Below are 17,074 nucleotides of genomic sequence, written 5' to 3'. Positions count from 1 at the left end.
AAAAAATAGTTCCTTCCAGCTCTCTTGTCTGAAGGCTCCAACTAGCGCATTGGTGATCAAAAACGGCAGAAGGAAGCACTTTTGCCAAATTAAATAACATAATGAAAACGGGGGGTCATTATATCTATGCATTTTTTTTTTCTTCCAAAGGAGATTAGACTGTATCCGTCCGCTTCAGTGTTGCTCGTTACCCATGGCAATCCCGCGACGCAATTGCTCTTGCTGTGATGAACTGGGGAAAAAGAGTCAGCCCGGCCGGAGGCTTTGTAAATGCGAAAAAGAAGCTCTGCCTTTATCTAGAAATTAAACTTATAGCTAATGAGATGGGAAACACCGTTGTCAAATTTTATGCGATCCCATTTTATATAGAACCGCTTTCTTCTTAGAGAAAGACAATGCGCAAGCACGCGTAGAGCGATCATCTAAGATTAACTTGTAGCAACGTTCCCAAATTCCTGAAATTTGCTTCAGGGATGAAACTAGCATTTGGGTTGTATATGCGTTATAAAGTTTAATATTATCCTCCCCTTCTATAATGAAAACCATTATCTTTATCCTATTACCTTTTGTGGTTTGATTCATGCCTATACTCAGAACAAAAACAAGTAGCTGTCAAGTACTAGTTGCACGTACATTGTGAGCCGCTCCGAGTCCTCGGAGAGGGGCGGCATACAAATCTAATAAATTATTATTATTATTATTATTATTATTATTACTACTACTACTACTACTACTACTACTACTACTACTACTACTACTACTAAGGGAATTAGAGAAATAATACATTTTGAAATGATTGCTGTCACCTTAAACATGTTAAACATAAACATATTATTTAAATTTATAATTACACATTCTTGTTGAAGTTGATTTATATTATTTTAACATGTTTATTAATTAAAACATCTCAAGAGCGTCTTTACAAAACAGTGCTAAATTTAAATTTAAATTTAAATTAGTTGGATGACTTTGGAGGAGACACTGAGCCCAACTCCCCTCACAGGGTGATAATAATAAATTTATTGTCATTGTCAAAACAACGAATTGTCATTGGCAACGAAAGTCATAATTGTTGTGGAGAAAATAAAAGGAAGAAGTGTTAGTTATGTTCACTGACTTGAGTTACTTCTAAGAACTGCTTTGGGGAGAGAGATGAACAGCATATAAATTTAATAACAAAAGTAAATAATAAAGGCAGGGTTAAAAAATAATTAAAGTCTAAAAATAAAAAAAAAACTAAAATAAATCTAAAAATTTAAAAAGCAGCAAAATTACTTTGCTTTAGCAATCAAATTGTTACGGGCAACCAATTTTTCTAAGACAGTAATTTATTTTATGTCACAATATCATTTTTAAAAGATTATAAACTTGTTACTTTTTAATTCAATCTATTTTATTAGTAGTATGTGTTCATATACTGGAACAGTGGCTCACATTCTTATACCTGTTTCTGAAAAATGCTCTGAAGGATACCCCAATATTATTTGTTCTTTTCTTATCCATTCTTGAAAGTTCATAAAAGTTCATGATGGAATTTGTTTATTACAACAGAAATAGGGATGTGCAGCTAATTCCTAATAATTATATGTGACTCTGTGTGTGTGTGTGAGAGAGAGAGTGATGTGTGCATGTGTCTATGTGAGAATATTTTTCATCACAAATTGGGATAATAATTCATGAAATTTCATATGACATTAGTAATCCTATTCTGTAATACCAAACAATTTAACAATTTTTAACTTAAATATGTATGCCCCCTTTCACTCATGGACCATATCTAATCTAGTTCACCCAATTTTTTAAAAAGAAATTTGAAGAATTCCTCCTGAATCAAGTTCCGTTCAGTTTTGTACCTTCTATAAAAATTCTTTCCCATACTTTAAACAAATAAAATTAAAAAGTAAAATAGAAATAAAAGCATCTTATTAGACTGTGATTCTCTATTACAGAATTTTCAATGAATTCACCAGTGTGTGTAAAAACTATTTAAATTCCAAGGGCGTAAATCAAATTAAATGACCATGAGATGGCAAAGAGGAATCTGAGCTTCAGGGGGTAATTTGCATACTCCTGGTGCATGCTGGGAAGAAGCTAAAAGATCACCGCGAGGCAAAAGAACACCGGGTTTGCTGACCAGGGAAGCAGAGGAAATCACCAACCCAGCAACAAGAGCAGACATGTCACCTCTGCACTCTCCCGCACCCACCCTGCAACCTACCACACACATAAAGAACAACACAGAGAGTGAGAGAGAAGATACACCAACCATGCACACAGAAGTCACTCCCCGAACAAGCATAGATGAAGACGGAACTGAATCCATGGTGTGCTGCAGTTTGTGCTCCATGTACTCACTCCTCCCCTCGAACCTCCAAAACTTTACCTGCAACAAATGCAAACTCATCCAGCTACTTGAGGAAAAAATCAAAAACCTAGAGAAAAACCTAACAACCCTGAAGCACCAACATCACAACGAGAAAATCCATCAGACTCCCAACAAAACCAACACCCCAGAGGAACTAAGCCGAATCCACGCCCCAGAAGCAGTAAATAGCTGGACACACATCACCCTAAAATGAAAAAACAAGCCTCCACCAACTCCAACCCTCCTCCTCCCAACCCCACTGCCTACAAGCAACAAATATTCAGTACTCTCGGAACAAGCAAACATCTGACAAAGAACCACCAAGAACCAAGCACAACACAACTCCACCAAAAGCCTCAACAACAGAAGCTAACCTCCCTCACCCCAAGCCAGCCAAAAAGAAAAGGAGAGTACTGGTAATTGGAGACTCAATCCTCAGGGGAACTGAGCCTCCCATCTGCAGACCAGACAACCAATCTAGAGAGGTGTGCTGCCTCCCTGGAGCTAAAATCTCTGACATAACTGAAAACCTCACCAAAATACTCAAACCCACGGACTACTACCCACTATTGGTGATTCATGCGGGAATCAACGACACAGGGAAAGACATAAACCAAATTATGAAAGACTATGACCACTTGGGCAACACAATCAGAAAAACAGGTGCTCGGGTTGTTTTTTCCTCCATCCTCCCCACTAGAGGACGACACCCCGCCAGAGAACGCAAAATCCCGCAGATAAATCACTGGCTTAAAGGATGGTGTCGCCATAAGAACTTCGGCTTCCTCGACCATGGCCTGCACTATCTCCAAGAAGGGCTTCTAGCAAGCGACGGGCTACACCTCACTAGAGCGGGGAAGAACCTCCTAGGCAACCGACTAGCCCAACTCATCAGGAGGGCTTTAAACTAGCTCTGAGAGGGGAGGGTGACCAAACTATACGACAAAACACTGAACAAAACAAGGAAGGGGAACGGGACAAGCCTACAAACAAACCTGAGATTAAAAAATTTCTACCTGCAAACAAACACAAACATCTAAAATGCCTGTACACGAACGCACAAAGCTTGGGAAACAAACAGGACGAACTTGAATTATTAATACACGAGGGCCAATATGATCTAATTGGAATCACAGAAACCTGGTGGGACGAAACACACGCCTGGAACACATAGATAATGGGTTACAACCTCTTCAAGAAGAATAGGTCAAACAAGAAAGGAGGAGGTGTTGCACTATACATCAAAGACCACTACACTGCCACAGAACTACATCCAACCAAAGATGATAACCCCCTAGAAATCATATGGGTCAACATAAAAGGAAAAAAGAGCAACACCACAATTGGAGTATACTACAGACCACCCAATCAAACAGACACAATGGACGACCTCTTCACATGCCAACTAACAGACATATGCAACAAACACAGCACGACAATAATGGGGGACTTCAACTACCCAGACATCAACTGGAAAACTAACTCAGCACCAAGCGGAAAGTCTGCCAAATTTCTTTCCAGTCTAGCTGACAACTTTCTAACCCAAAAAGTTGAAACAGGAACCAGAGGGAATGCTATATTAGACCTAATACTAACAAACAGGGAAGAAACAATAGAGGGAACAGAAGAAGAAGGGAAACTGGGAGAGAGCGACCACGTCATCCTCAAATTCAACATAGTGCAATCACTAGCTACTATACCCAACACCACTACAGTCCCAGACTTCAGAAAAGCGGACTTTAAGAAGCTCAGAGCAAACCTTGAACAATGCCCCTGGAACGAACTCTTAGAAGGAAAAACCACTCAGGAAGCCTGGGTGATCCTAAAAAACAGCATCATAGACGCCCAAAACAATGCAATCCCCATGAAAAGGAAAAACAGGAAAACCAAAACTAAACCTGCATGGCTAAATAAAGCCCTCGCAGATGACATAAAAGGAAAAAAAGCTAAGTACAAACAATGGAAAGAAGGACTCATAACCAAAGCGGAATATCAGCAAACAGCCAGTTCCTGCAAACAAAAAATAAAAACAGCAAAGGCACAATATGAACAACACCTTGTAGCAGAAGTCAAAGACAACAAAAAAAGATTCTTCCAATACATCAACAATAAGAAGAAAATCAAAGAAACAATCGTCACACTAAAAAACGAAGAGGGTAGAGAAATCACAGACAGCAATAACCAAGCACAGCTACTCAACGCCTACTTTGCAACAGTCTTCACACAAAAGGGAACCTCCCTCCAACCAATCTGCAATTTAACTGCAACAAACTGCCCCAGAACCGAACTCAACATAGACAACAGCACAGTGAGGGACTACCTGAGGGAACTCAACGAATACAAATCACCAGGGCCAGACGGACTTCACCCCAAAGTCCTAAAAGAATTGGCAGACACCATAGCGGAACCACTCCTCCTCATCTACCAAATACCCTGGATCACTGGAGACCTACCGGAAGACTGGAAGCGAGCTGACGTAGTTCCCATCCACAAAAAAGGCAAAAAGACCGACCCAGGTAACTACAGACCAATCAGTCTGACCTCTATACCTGGAAAAATACTGGAGAAAATAATCAAAAAACAACTTACCCACTTCCTAGAAACAAACAAGATCATATCCAATAGCCAGCACGGATTCATCAGAAACAAATCATGCCAAACCAATCTCATATCATTTTTCAACACCATAACCAAGTCAGTTGACCAACGCAACTCAGTGGACCTCATATACTTGGACTTCAGTAAGGCTTTCGATAAAGTCGACCACAATCTCCTAATCCACAAACTAGAAAAAAATGGAGTAGATTACTACACATGTAGATGGATAAACAGTTGGCTGACCAACCGCACCCAACGAGTTGTCCTCAACGGCACCAAATCCACATGGAAAAAAGTAGACAGTGGAGTACCACAGGGCTCTGTCCTGGGTCCTGTACTCTTTAACATCTTCATCAACGACCTGGACGAGGGAATAAAAGGGGAACTAATAAAATTTGCAGATGACACCAAGCTGGCGGGGGTAGCCAACACCCTTGAGGACAGGCTCAGAGTACAAGAAGACCTAGACAGACTATCACAGTGAGCCCATACCAACAAAATGAGGTTCAACACCGACAAATGCAGAGTCCTCCACCTCGGCAAAAAGAACCCTAGACATACATATAGCCTGGGAGATACCCCACTCAGCAGTAGTGACTGCGAAAGAGATCTTGGAGTCTTGGTGGACAATCAACTAAACATGTCAGCAATGTGCAGCAGCAGCCAAAAAAGCCAACTCAATCCTAAGCTGCATCAACAGAGGAATATGCTCCAAGACCAGGGAAGTACTAATACCACTCTACTATGCCCTGGTCAGACCCCACCTGGAGTACTGCATCCAATTCTGGTCACCTCACTACAAAAAAGACATCGAAACTCTGGAGAAGGTGCAAAAAAGAGCAACCAAAATGATTAGGGGACTCGAAACCAAGACTTACGAAGAGAGATTGAGAGAACTGGGCATGGACAGCCTAGAAAAAAGAAAGTCTAGAGGGGACATGATAGCAGTTTACAGATACTTGAGGGGTTGCCACGGTGAGGAGGGGGTCTCTTTATTCCCCAGGGCACCAGAGAGCCGGACGAGGAACAATGGTTGGAAGCTGACCAAGGAGAGATTCAACCTGGAAATAAGGAAGAACTTCCTGACGGTCAGAGCGATCAACCAATGGAACTGTCTGCCAGGGGAGGTGGTGAACTCCCCAACTCTGGACACCTTCAAGAGGAGATTGGACTTCCATTTGGCTGGGGTGCTGTAGGGTTTCCTGCTCAGGCAGGGGGTTGGACTCGATGACCTAACGGTCCCTTTCAACTCTATTATTAATAATAATAATAAGTTGTCAGTACTTCTTTGATGCATTCTATGAATCTAACCAGTGTTTCTCAATTATTTTCTGTTATGCCCCCCCTCACCAGGAAGAAATGAATATTTCACGCCCCCCAACTCTCCACTGGGGCGATTGTTTGCAATATTCAGCACGTTTTTGCTGAAAATCCTCAAGCAGCTTATCAGTGTGGTTGGGGTGTAATTTATTTGACTTCATGCTGTCTGCTGCCAACATTTTTAGACACAGTAAACATACCGGTCTTTCCTTGTCTCCATCCATAGGCACAGTGAAGCCAAGTGCTACATACCCTTTGTCATATTTCCTCACCTTAGCTTTCGGGAGACTTCGTTTTCTCATTATCTCCAGCTCTCTCCTCTTTCTTTTCCTCCCTGTTAAACATTTTTCCATGTTGTCTCTTAAAGGTTGGTTATATGCACTTCATATCTCTTATTGGCCATTTTTCTGGTTGTTTTCCAGTCCCCAAAATAGCCTGAAAACAGCCCCCACTGTTTTCATATAACTTGTAAGATAATTCAAATGCATTTCTGCTTAATTTGTGTAGGTATCAATTAGTCATTTTAAAAATATTTTACAGTGTCAATGTATCCTCTATGGAAATTATAAATGATATGTCTTATTATCTCTATATAGTTTAATAGCAGGTAATAAATACATTTACACTATTTTTAAAAATATAGTTTATCAAAATGTTAGATGGCTAAATCGTGAGACAAGCTCCACCCAAGATATGGCAGCTATAGCATGACCTTGATTATAATAGGAATTGTAGGAGAAGAGATAGTAGAACCTGGGGGTGGAGTGAAAAGGGGGTTCGGCCTAAAGCCCCAAGGTTGACACAGCAGAATTCATTCCAATTCCACTTGAGAGTGTCGTTGACCTATATCTAAGTCTAAGCACCTGCCAAACATTAGTGAATAAGATTCCTATACAGAGACTTTAAGCAGTATATCAGTTTAATTGAACCTGATATATGGACCTGATCTTTTGAACCTGATCAAAATTTTTAGAAATGTTATTATGGATTCCATTGTTACACTACTGTACTTAAATTGAAAAAAAATGAAGTACAATATTGCAACCATTCCAAGCAGAACCAAAGAGAACAGAAAATACATGTGGGGAGGGGGAATAATAAATAAAAATGTCAATATCAATAAATCTTCAAAGTCAATATCACAACATCCTACCAAAGACTGCTTTCATGAGTAACAAATGATGATAACTATTGGAAAAAAAGAGTGGATAAAAATCAATGATTTTTTTAAATTGGAATTTTTAAATTTAAATTGGATTTTTCCCCCTATTTTTATCAGACTCAAACTTAACCCCAACAAGACAGAGTAGCTGTGGGTTTTGCCTCCCAAAGACAATCCCATCTGTTCGTCAATTACCCTGGGACAGGGGGGAATTATTGACCCCCTCAGAGAGGGTCCACAACTTGGGTGTCCTGCTTGACCCACAGCTGATGTTAGAACACCATCTTTCAGCTGTGGCGAGGGGGCATTTGCTCAGGTTTGCCTGGTGCGACCCTATCTGGACAGGGAGTCTCTGCTCACAGTCACTCATGCCGTTATCACCTTGAGGTTCAACTACTGCAATGCTCTCTACATGGGGCTACCTCTGAAGAGTATTCAGAAACTTTAAATTGTGCAGAATGCAGCTGTGTGAGCAGTCATGTGTCTTCCCAGATATACCCATGTGTCTCCAACACTTGGCAGACTGCATTGGTTGCTGATTGGTTTCCAGACACAATTCAAAGTGTTGGTGATGACCTATAAAGCCCTACGTGGCATCGGACCAGATTACTTACGGGACCGCCTTCTACTGCATGAATCCCAGCGACCGGTTAGGTCCCACAGAGTTGGCTTTCTCTGGATCCCATCAGCCAGACAATGTCGTCTGGCGGGGTCTAGGGGAAGAACCTACTCTGTGGCAGCCCCGGCCCTCTGGAATCAGCTCCCTCCAGATATTTGCACTGCCCCCACCCTCCTTGCCTTTCACAAGAGTCTTAAGACTCATTTATGTTGCCAGGCATAGGGCAATTAGATCAAACCCCCCACCCACCCCCGGTTTACTAAATCTGATGAGTGGTTGTGAATGAATTGGCTGATTGATTTTAATATATTGGGATTTTAGTTTGTAAATCTTTAATTAATTAGATTTGTTGCTGTATTGCTTATATTGTGTCTTGTGAGCCGCCCCGAGTCTTCGGAGAAGGACAGAATACAAATCTAATAAATGAATGAATGAATGAATGAATGAATGAATGAATGAATGAATAAAAAAATAAAAAATAAATTTAAAATTTTTTTTTAAAATAAATTGCTTTTGGAATAAAAATCTATCTAAAGATAGTTTTCTATTTAAGATACATTAATAATTTCGTTTATTCAGCATGAAATAGAGCTTAGGTATAGACATTGAGGCTGTATATTCTGCAATTTTTTTGGTAAATTCATTCAATTAATCCAAACTCACTGCATTGATGCATTCGCACAATTTCAAGTAACCATGAGATAAATTATAAAACAAAGTTCAAGAATATTTATTTATTTATTTATCCCATTGCTTTGCAAATCTACGTACACTACAAACTGTATGATTGATTTAAGAGAAATGCATTTGTGTCACCAGATTCTAAGTGTGAGGAGGAAGTGCAAGCAGTCAAAATGAAAGTGAAACCTTCTAAGCAGCTTATAAAACTAATATTAAAGAGCACTTGTCATTTCGGATCCATCATGGCAGCGCCTATTAGAGGGCATTCACTCACCTGCTGCTTGCCACATCCCTCACCTTGTTGTGTCACTGCCACATTACCAGCCATCCCATTAAAGTGAATGGGACGGTCAGTGAATCAACAGCTGGTCAGAGGAGGAGCCGCTGCAGGACAGAGATGACAGTTGCTCTTTGAAAATTATGATTTAAATCAAGTTGATTTAAATCAAGCCTTTTTACTAGTGATTTAAATCATTATTCAAATCAACTTGAGGTAAATCAAATACACCCTGTGGAAAAATAAGTTGATACATGAAGAAAAAGGGAATTGCTTGAATTCTTTACAACAGAACTGAAGAGCCTGTGAACAATCATTAGCTGTAATGGCTGGAGCTGGGCCAATGATCATCTATCTCTAAATTTATCTTAATTTTCATTTCAGTAACAAAAATCTAATAAATATTCTAAGCTCAAACAAGAATTTTGCTCTTTTTCAATTATAATTGCTTATTTATTTATCACATTTATATGGCTATACAGGATGACATATAACTTTAAACTTTATAGTTTATACACTCTTTCTTAGAATATTGTATCATTTGGACCTGCTCGTCTGGATTTGTTTTGATGGTTGCATAGTATTAGCTCTTTTCATTTGTGTGATATTGATGGTAAAGACCTCTGGTGATCTCATTCTTTCAAAACAATAACATTCAATTTTTTCCTCAGCAGAAATAGTCCTAGAATTTAATAAACGAAATCCATCTTTGAGTAAGATATCAATCAGTAATCCAAGAACATTAGCTCCATTAAACAGCTTTCTGTTATCAGGTTTTATGGAAACATATCTGTAGAAGGAAAAGAGAAAGATATGTTAGTATTAATTTATTAAGTATTTTCAATGCACATACATTTTATTAAACTTTTGAACAGTGAATTTTTTCAAGCCCAGGTACACAGCATCTACTTGACCTTGGCTAGTACTGAAAAATTAAGCAAGGTGAGATACTTTTTATGAGCCCTCTAAGAAATCCCAAATTGAGGTGTGTGTGTGGAGAACTTGCAAAAACATTTGCAGATCTATATCACCAAAATAATATATGCCATGAGTTCAAGCTAAAGAAATAGACTTTAAAGATTGACAGAAGATTTAAGTGCACTAAAAGACAAATTAACTTCAATGTCCTGAACTAATAAAAGTGGGGGTTTTGAAATTGTGAAAGGTGCAGGATTTTGTTGGGCTTCTGAAAAGCAAGTGCCAGAAGTTCTTCCATAAAATGTTTATATTAGAATCACTGACACTTTGCTAAAATTTTATAGCTGAGTTTGAAGAGTTACTAGTTTCATTTTCCATTTGAAATAGTACTGAGGTTTGCTATTGCTTTTCTGTATAGTTTCATAAAGAAATCAGTTTAGAAGAGCCTAACAATTTGAATAGCTAAAGAATATACAGTATCTTGAAAAGCAGAACCAGCTTGATTTACATTTGTATAATATTTCTTTTAATTGGATGATATGTACAAAACCCATTATATACTTTAGCAAGTGTTTTAAAACAGGCCAAGTTCTAATCTAATATCTCGCATTGAGACTTCTAGTCACAGGGACCTTACAGCATATTAGTGTTTATGATCACAATGATTTAGATGATAATATAGTCAAAAAGAAATAACAATGGATATATTGGCATTTTATCCATCAGTGATGGGGAATTTGCACATATAGAGTCCCCAGCTCCTAATTTTGAAACCCTCATTCAAAACACAGTACTATATCTTTTGTAAGTCATATTTCCTCCTCTAGTCTAGAGCCTGTTTATGAGAGATAACATCCCCATTTACTTTTAGCTGCACTGTTTGCCTCACCATTGCCTGTCATACTCCCCACCCCATCTGAATGCAGCTTTTGATAAATTCTGCTGTGGCAGACCTATTTAATTCCTTTTTCCGGTATTATCTATCTAAAGAACAACATCTTTATATATGACAACATTTCTTTTTTCTTTCATATTCTTTCTGTATGAATAACTTATTTAAAGTTAACCTGGCAAGTACAGTAGTTGTTTTGTAGATGCTGCTCAGAATGCTAAGCAAATTTATTGATTTGCTTACCTGCTCATATGAGCGGAAGGGCAAAACAGTGATAGCTGTATGCTATTATCAAATTTGTTCACAGAAATATAACTATTATATCAGTGTTATTAGAGAAGTACAGACAATTTGATTAATATACTAACTTCATAACACGGTCAACATGACCATAACCATACAGAAACATTTTGCATATTTTTCAAATAGGAAAAAAAATGATGGAAATGAAATTATTTCACACAACAACATGAGCAGAACTTCTTTTTCACATCTAGGATTAAAGTTTGTACTCTTTCTTCTCCTGCTGCTCCTGACAAGGATCACCTCAAGACTGTGTTATCAAAAACTTTTCCCCCCTTTTCTCTATCTCTAGAAGTACCGGTATACTAATTCTTCAATTTTTACACTGATTTCACAAATAGAGCAAAGCTTCTTTGTGATGTGGCTTTAGGGGTACTCGAAAAGCAAATAATTTATCTCTTGGGAATGAATTGCTATGTTCTCAGTTGTAAAAGGAGAACAAGAGCTGATAACAAACATTTGTCCTGAGCTTTAAGTTCCAATATCATATTAGAAAACCTCTACTACTTTTGAAGAACTTCAAATAGGTTTTTTTAAATTTGAAAATAAAATAAAATAAATAAAAGTAAGGATTTGGGAATTTCAAACTTTAGAAATTCACAGAATATGTTTTTAAAATTGCTTGGATTTTCACTATAGAACATGTTCCTTTCCCTCCATCTTGCAAATATGCTTCTTGAATCCATTGACTCAGCTGGGATCTCAGGTTATGTTTGATTCCTTTCAGTAAGAGGTTAACCATTTCATTCATATATGTAATAGTGACTGTCATTCATGAATCTGTCTTTTCAAGACCACAGTACCATTTTGTTTTACTTGGAGCTATTTTCAGCTATACAATGCAGTAGCTTTTCTGAAAGAAATAAATCATTGCATTTGATAATATGCACAGTTCTTTACTTGATATAATTCTTGATGGTAATAGCTGAAATATGCAGCCCATAATTACTTAGAACTACTGTAGCTGGGAATGCCTTTTTGTCCAAGGTGATTGGTAATAAACTCTGCATTCTTCTGACATTATTTTTGTTTTCGATTCTGACAACAAAGGTATTCTTAGTGACAGATCCTTGGTTTTGAATTTTTCCCAACAGGCTTTAGAGTTTCATAATAAGATCAGGAGATATGAAAAATATAATTATATTTAAAGAAGTCTTATTCAACTTGCTAATTTTAACCTACTTTGGGATGACTAATTTTGTTAGTTTATATGATATTCTTCAATGTAAATAATAATTCATTTCAAGCTCTTCATGGTTTTCTGCCATCATGTTATATAGTACTGTATTCTCTCTTATGTTCATGAAGTGGTTTGTAATATAAGTGTGGTAACCCATCTTTCACCCATTTATCCCAGAGCAGTATCTAGGTTATCAACAACTAATGTTAAGTTCAACTACTGTATTTGTATTAACTACTTCCATTTAATGTCCCAAATAGGCAAACAGACTTCTGGGTTTTTTTCAAGAGGCAAACGGACTTCCGGGTTTTTTTTAAGATGTTTTACTTCTCATCCTAGAGCAGTGTTTCTCACCCTTGGTCGTTTGAAGATGTGCGGACTTCAACTCCCAGAATTCCCCAGCCAGCGTTGCTGGCTGGAGAATTTTGGGAGTTAAAGTCCGCACATCTTCAAACGGCCAAGGTTGAGAAAGACTGTCCTAGAGAATTCTTTAGCTCTGACAGGATGATGGGGAATGGAAAGAGCTGAAGAAGCTTCTTGGATGAGAAGCAAAACAACTTCAAATAAAAAGCAGAAAGTCCAGTTGCCTCTTGAAAAAGCGTTTTTGGACAACCATGACCTGGATGATTGAGAATCTTCATAGACATACTTCTACGTAACTCTACCTGTTCCATTGAGAACTATGAATATATCAAATATTTCTATGGTGACATACAGAAATAATTTCAAAAATACCTTGCAACAGATTGATCACTGTAGGTGATGCCACACTGGAAGACAAGATCATGATGAGAAGGCCTCTCCAAAGAAAGGGGAGACAATGACTGCTGAGAAGGGACACGGCAACTTTTCCAGCTCATTCCTTCAAAATTTTCTGCAAAGGTTGTGATCCGGTCAGCCAGCTCATCAATAGTAATGCTGCAGGAACCAAATATGCGGAAAAAGCCCTGCATTTCCTGGAGCAAGAATCGGATTTCTAAGATCTCTGGTTTGGGTTTCAGCAAATTTTCCTGATGTAGGATATCAGCCAGAGAATAAAGTTCATAGAAGTCAGCTTCTCTCTGCAATCTCTTGTAGTCTGAGAAGTCACTAGGTAGGGCAAGCTGGAGTGTTCTTAAGCTATCCATAATATAGCTGAACAGAACTCCATCACGGTCCACAAAATACTGGCCATTTAGCAACTTAAATTCAGGGTCATTGCCATTCAACATTCTTGCCAATCTTGACTCAGGGAACCTTCGTAGCGTGGAAGGTCTTGTGGTAAATTTAAGCCCACCCACATTTAAAACAATTACATCTTGATTACTCATCCTCTTCTTCACAGGAAAATTGAGTTGTCAGCCGATATATCCCAATATTATACAAAATTAGGCAAAAAAAATCCCTCCCCTAAATCAATTTCTGCTTATACTTACAGTAGCATAGGTATTGCCCAGCAACAAAAACAACATACTGTATGTACACATTGCCTTGTTTACTGGATTGGTCTCCTGGCCACTTTGTAACTAAACTGTTTAAAAAGACAGCAGAAGCTTCACAACTGGCATTTCAGGAAGTTGCTAGAGATTTGCCAGTCTACAATGTTTATTTTCCTCTTGAGGAAAAAAGGAATTTATTTTGGTGTAACCTTGGTGTAATGGTTAAGGGTAAAAGCTATAAACTGGAAGATAGTTAGAAGTATCCATTTATTATCCATTAAGACAAAGATTTGACTTGGATGTTCAATTCAGATTCAGTGATTCAACTTCAATTCTGAACTTAAATCAATTTGGCAAAAGATATATTATTAAATATAAAAAATAATAATTTGGCACTATGTATTTCAACAGTTGAACTACAGTATAAGTGCTACAGTATACAGACTCATCTTGGTGTGCACACTGCATTTATGCACAATCCTTTTCCTAGCTAGTTTAGGCAGCAATATATTATTGTGATTAAAGATATTAACATCTAATTTGTGCAAAGTTATTTTAGTTGAGGTCTTTGATCTGCCACTTTATGCTATTTTAACATGTATTCTTTGCTGTGAGAATTTGGGAGGGATAATTGCATGAGGGATGTCTACATGTAGCCATAACAAATTCCTTCTAGTTGTCAAGGTCATCCTTTATCTTTGCACTCCTGCACCTGCACTGAAGGAGATGGGAATTTCTGCCAAGTTGTCAGATGAAGATTGGTTAACGTGATGAACTTGGGGGTGTGGAGACAAGGCCTTAAACTTTCAACTGGGTGAGAAACCCCTGGGATTTCAGATTTGAGTTTCTCCCAGATGTGGCAACATGGTTCTGCTAAAAAATTTGAACTTTGAGGAATACTTTGCCTCAGACTCTGATTTAGTTTTCGATGCTATTTGGAACCCTGACATAATTGAGATGAAGGTTCATATTCCACTCAACTATAAAGCTCATTAATCCAGACCTCTGAATTATCTACTTTGTTGTAAAAGAAAAAAATTGTAATCTACTTTGTTCTTAAAAGAAAAGAAAAAAACCAAATTGAGATACAGTGTAAGAAATTTATCTCATCAATTTCCCACAAATGTTATTTATAAAAGGGTTTGTTAGACATTCTTTCACTGAAGCACAAATTGTTTATTACAGTAACAGAGGATGTAAGTAAAACCTAAATATGATACTATGCAACATGCAATGTAGTGGTTTGGGAAATTAAAATATACATATTATTCAATACCCTTAAAGCAGCGGGATCCAGCAACACATGTACTGTATTTATAGTGAGACAATGAGAATGTTATTGTATCAATAAAGATGCTCAACCATCCAGGTAGTTTTATGGAAATTATGACAACTGCATTTGTGTGATGGCACCTGAACTTCCTTTCTTGTGGGTTTGAACCAACAAGAAAGAAAGTTCAGTTGCCATCACTCAACTTCCAGACAATGAGGATGGTAGTGCAATAAAAAAATATGGTGCAATGAGAAGGTCCACGCTTTACAATAGTTATTTCCTAGTGCATATGCATGAGACTAAGATTGAAAATGAAAACGCCAGAAATACCCTTTCGTAACGGTAGAGAAAAAACACTGGACTTAAGTGATTAGAGGTGGTAGTGACTCAGAAAGTGATAATATAAAGACTTCCAATACAAATATTGGACGTTTGAAAAGGTAAAAGGCTTAAACAGAGTTGCCAAAATATAAGCATCAAATTGACTACCTTATTACAAATGGAGAATAGTGGATATATTTAGCTTTCTTCAACATTAACTATTAACTTTATTTATAACACTATCTTTATCTTTATCTTTATATATTAACTGTATTAAAGTATTAGAATATAAACATTTAAAATATTAAGATAAGAAATTTACTCATTAGAATTGATTTAGCTGATTAAGTTAATTAATTAATATAACTAATATAATTAAGGGTTTCCTTTAGCTATAGAATGTATATGGTATATTTCTAGACTAACCCAATGAAGCATATAGATAGAATAACATATTGTGAGGAAAAAAGGTTGGAAACTAAAAAGAAATTATCAGAGTGGGGAAAAGTAGTAAATGGTAATTTGGGAAAGAATATATTAAATACTAGAACAACAAGACAAGAGTCCTAAAATAAATGATGACTACCACCACCACAACATTGAGAACAGGAAAAAAGACAATAGAAATCCAGACGGGGATAGCAACTTCACCTGGATCTCAGAAAACAATAGAAGAGATTCTACCCATGGAGAAAACAAACATAAACCTGATTCTACAAATGGGTGCAATCAACTCTTCAAATAATACATGAAACAATGTTAAAATTCTAGGAAACTATAACAAAGGGTCATGCAAAACTGAGAACGGATATAGAATATATAGAAAATTTAGACAATAAAGTAGGCTCGATCCAACAAGCAATACAAAAAAATGTATGGAAAATATAAGTGGTGGAATTAAAAGCTGAAAAAAAGGGATAAAAAATTAGATTTTTTAAAAATGAAACAATCAAAAAAATATCTGGAAAATTAATTAATCCACTTCAAATTGGACCGAGCCTCCTTTTACCTCATATTCCAAAATGTAACAGAAAGATGAGGATCTTGGGGAAATAATGGGGGGATTAATCACAGAATGTCTCCAGAGGGATAAAGTAAAAATAATACGTGAAATGGACGAAATCTATAGGGTTCTTACCAATTATGAAAAAAAATCATCTCCCTAGATAAGTGCATATATGATTTGCACATAAAATTAGAGATATTTATAAATTGGCAAGAACCCATGATTCATAAAGAAAAAGAGATCCTAACATTGAAATAAATCCCTAGATGAATTAAGAGAACAGAGAAAAGATTACAGATTCTTGACAAGCATACTGAATAGGAAAAAATATATTATTTAAATGGATCATTCCAGAAAGAATGCTAATAATGTGGCAAGGAAAAAGAATCAAAATATAAAATACAAAGGAAATATATGAACAGTTAGTAGGGACAGAGGAGGAATCAAGTAGTACAGAGATTGGAAACAGAGAATCTAGACTTAGAGGATCAAAGTCAAGAAGAGGGAGTTGAAGAAGAGGTAAAGTAAGGATAGAGAAACAACAACAACAGAGAGGTAAGGTAAGGACACAAAGAGTTACCACAGCAAGGAAAGTTTAAAAACCGCAGATAATCAGAAATAATGGAAAAAGAGATACAACTATTGTCTATAAATGTAAATGGGTTGAATGACTTTGTAAAAAAATATATATACAAAATTGATTAAGCAAAATGTGGGTATTATATGTCTCCAGGAGGTTCA

The 17,074-nt window shown here is 37.1% G+C and overlaps 1 protein-coding gene across 1 annotated transcript; it reads right to left on the bottom strand.

Moving 5' to 3' along the window:
• Positions 1-8,783: 8,783 nt before the first annotated feature.
• KCNRG (potassium channel regulator) lies at positions 8,784-13,787 on the bottom strand. Its single transcript, XM_070737927.1, has 2 exons — positions 13,051-13,787; positions 8,784-9,812 (listed from the first exon to the last, which is right to left on the bottom strand). The coding sequence occupies exons 1-2, from the start codon at positions 13,623-13,625 to the stop codon at positions 9,560-9,562; spliced, it is 828 nt and encodes a 275-aa protein (XP_070594028.1). The 5' UTR covers positions 13,626-13,787; the 3' UTR covers positions 8,784-9,559.
• Positions 13,788-17,074: the final 3,287 nt, after the last annotated feature.

Source organism: Erythrolamprus reginae, chromosome 1 (assembly GCF_031021105.1).
Source record: "Erythrolamprus reginae isolate rEryReg1 chromosome 1, rEryReg1.hap1, whole genome shotgun sequence".
Classification (NCBI taxonomy): Eukaryota; Metazoa; Chordata; class Lepidosauria; order Squamata; family Dipsadidae; genus Erythrolamprus; species Erythrolamprus reginae.
This window is presented reverse-complemented; position numbering and strand designations above follow the sequence as displayed.

Bases quoted from the DNA above. Each gene is read 5' to 3' on its own strand.
- KCNRG (XM_070737927.1), bottom strand. From the start codon at position 13,625: ATGAGTAATCAAGATGTAATTGTTTTAAATGTGGGTGGGCTTAAATTT. The intron at 9,813-13,050 runs GTATTTTTGAAA...TTCCTTCTACAG, and splicing joins AGTGATCAATCTGTTGCAAG to ATATGTTTCCATAAAACCTG.